The sequence below is a fragment of the Benincasa hispida genome, chromosome 11 (assembly GCF_027475165.1).
Source record: "Benincasa hispida cultivar pf3 chromosome 11, pf3_genome.v1.1, whole genome shotgun sequence".
Classification (NCBI taxonomy): Eukaryota; Viridiplantae; Streptophyta; class Magnoliopsida; order Cucurbitales; family Cucurbitaceae; genus Benincasa; species Benincasa hispida.
In genome coordinates, this window is record NC_143488.1 from 59,727,918 (window position 1) to 59,731,042 (window position 3,125).

At 34.2% G+C, this 3,125-nt stretch overlaps 1 protein-coding gene across 1 annotated transcript; it reads left to right on the forward strand.

Moving 5' to 3' along the window:
* Positions 1-930: 930 nt before the first annotated feature.
* LOC120091377 (uncharacterized) lies at positions 931-2,797 on the forward strand. The gene is made up of 2 exons (XM_039049379.2): positions 931-2,094; positions 2,509-2,797. Exons 1-2 carry the CDS (start codon positions 1,230-1,232, stop codon positions 2,730-2,732), a joined length of 1,089 nt encoding a protein of 362 aa, XP_038905307.1. The 5' UTR covers positions 931-1,229; the 3' UTR covers positions 2,733-2,797.
* The last annotated feature ends 328 nt before the right edge of the window (positions 2,798-3,125 follow it).

Consider the following 3,125-nt stretch of genomic DNA (forward strand, 5'->3'; position numbering starts at 1 on the left):
TGTACTAAATTGGAAACTACCTCATATATTTAGTATATATAAGACGAAATAACAATACAAATAGCCAACAACAGCGTAGCTCGATTGACATAATATTCATATTATCAACTTTGTAGTATGAGGTTCGATTACCACAGTATTTTAACATATTGGCATGGTAAACTTTTTTTTTTTTGGTTAAAATACGGTTTTTGTCTTTGAAATTTGAGGTAAATATCTATTTAGTCGATGATATGATATGAAAGAAGTGACACTATTTTTAATGATGTAAATTTTTTATTATTTTAATATTAAATTTGTTTTATTTGTCATTTTTTCGTTTCCTTTTTCATCTTACTTTTAGGGATGATAAAATTCTCTTGGATCAAGTTTCTATAGATTCTCGACCTGATCGAGGCGAAGAATCCTAATTTGACCGAGTACGAAAATCAAATTGAGGATTTAAATTAGGTTCCTGGTCCGGGATGAAGAGGAGATCTAATTTTGATTTTATAATATAATAATTTAATTTCTATTGAAATTATAATAAAAAGCACAAAAATATTTTTTAATTATTAATTTAAACAAATATATGTAATAATATTATTAACTTCCTACCTAAAATTTACAATCTCAACATAAATACTAAATTTAGTTAATTTTAAATAATAAAAAATTTAAAAAATGGAGAATCCCTGCATGGAGATTCCCAATCCTGACAACGACTCCGAAAACGGGAATGTGGTGAGAACAGGTATTAAAAATTCTCACGGGGACGGAGATAGGGAATAATCCTATCTCATCCGACTCCATTGTCATTCCTAGTTTCTCTTTCCTTCTCATTCGAGGATGAAAAACCCAATATTACCATCAAAAGTAGATATTTTTCAAACCTAAAGAGCAAATAGATACCTCCCTCGAATTTTAAAGTGTATTTTATCATTCTTTTTCCGAACTTTTGGATTTTTACTGTAAAAAGAGGCTATGAGAGATCGAGACAAAAGCCATGAAAGGTAAGTTTGTCTTAAGCTCTTAATTAACTTTATTGCAATAGTGTATGCATTAGCCGATAGGGTTTGTCAGTCATTGGCACTACCTTTACCATTCCCTTTTACCCTTTTATTTTTCTGGTGTGAATTCAACCACCTAAAAAACCACCTATTATAATCCTCTATTCCCTATTCTTCTCTCTTCTCATTCATAATCATATTCTCCCTTTTTCCTTCGAATTTCTCCTTGCATTTTTAACAATGCCGAACTCCGGCGACCCCAATCCCGGCTGCTTTTCCGGCATGTTGCGGCGGCTTCTTTGCACTGGCAACCTTCCCACTCACCCATCTGAAGCTCTAAACGAATCACAGTTTGACATACCAAAAGCAGAGGCTAAACTTGTGGCTCGAGCGGCCGAGTCCGGGCCGGGCGTGGTGGCTCGGCTGATGGGCTTGAGTTCGCTTCCAGACGCCAATTGGGTCCCGAACCATCGAGCCAGACCAGGTGCGGTCTCGCGGAGTAAGTCCGTGAATTTCGCTGATTATTTGCTCGATTTCGACTCGAACCAAGCCCACCACCGCCGAATCCGAACCTCCGCTTCGTTTCGTGAGGTCCCACCATTGAACCCACACAACCATTTCTTTGTTCTTTACGCTAAGGATTATTTCGACAGCTACGGAATTGATTCCAATTTGAAGAAACCCGAAACGCAGCGTCTTGAGGAAGGGAAACAGAGTAATGAACAGAGTAGTAATGATTTGAAGAAGACGAAGAAGAAGAAGAAGGAAAATGCGAGGAATGATATCAAGATTTCGAAGCTTAAAGACGAGCCAAGAAGGGTAAATAGAAAGAAATTCACCGAGAGTAAAAAATGCAGCATGGGTAAAGATTCGGTCTCTGTTTTACCTTCGTGTAAATACAAATACAAACAGAGTATCCCCAAAAATGACGGTGTTGTGACTCGGAAGAAGCCCACAAAGCCAAAGAAAGCCGCCATTGGAACGGAGCTCGACAAGAAGAAGAAGAATAACGTTCGTCATGTCGGGCAGAAACCCGACATCGAACCCGACCCGGAAAATTCCAGTCCAGTTTCGGTTCTTGATGTCGGCAGAATCGATTTCTCAGGTTAAACTTTAAAATCCCAAAATTATTTAAGTTCCATTTGCGGAATTGATTTTAAAAACCTATTTAAAATCACTCTAAAAACATATTTTTATTCACTCAGAGTTGTTTTAGTATTTTGATTTTATATCTTTAAATATAATTTTCATATAATTCAATTTAATTTAAATTATTAAAACCATGTTTTGAAGTAATTCTCAACCTAAAGTGATTTTAACATTTTCAAAACATGTTATTAATCGTTTAAATTAATTTAATATTTAATCTTACACATTTAAATGTAATTTTAGTTTTGAATAATTAAAAATTCTAAATTTAAAAATGATGAAATAAATTTAACCATTTTAAAATCATTCATTAAATCTTGATTTCAAAATGTGGGTTTTTTTTTTGGGTTTTAATTATGAATTTCTACAGATGAGATGCAAATTGGTGTGAATAACAGAGATTACGATTATGGTGAATTGGTGGAAAGGATATGCAGATTGGCAGAGAAAGATATAAGAGATGCAAAATGGACGGCTAAGATTAAGAATGTGGATGAATCTGAAGCGTTGGAAGAATTATGCATGGAGATTGAACGACATGTTGTCGATGTATTGTTGGTTCATACTCTAGATGAGTTAGTGTACTTGTTGTAGGCTGTTCTTAAGTTTCAAATTGCACTGCAAATTCCTTAATAAAGACAAAAACATCTCAATCTGTACATTAGCTCAGTAGAGGCCTCCTTCTTAGGGTTGAAAGTCAGGTTTGTTTGTTTTTTGTTTTATTTCTTTTTTTTTTTTTTCTTTTCAACTTTGGGTAATATATCTAAATTAGAAAAAAAAAAATGTAGAAAAAGTATTTCCAACAGGTGTATAGTTGACTTAAGTCAAGGATTCATAGAGAGTATGAATTTTATGTTAATTTATTGAGTTAAAGAAAATTTTGGACCACCTAATGGTTCAAGTCCGATAGTCATTTCTACCTAATTAAACTTTATTACGAAACATTTGAATAGGAGTGTTCGTGGGTTGGACTGGATTGAGCTGAAC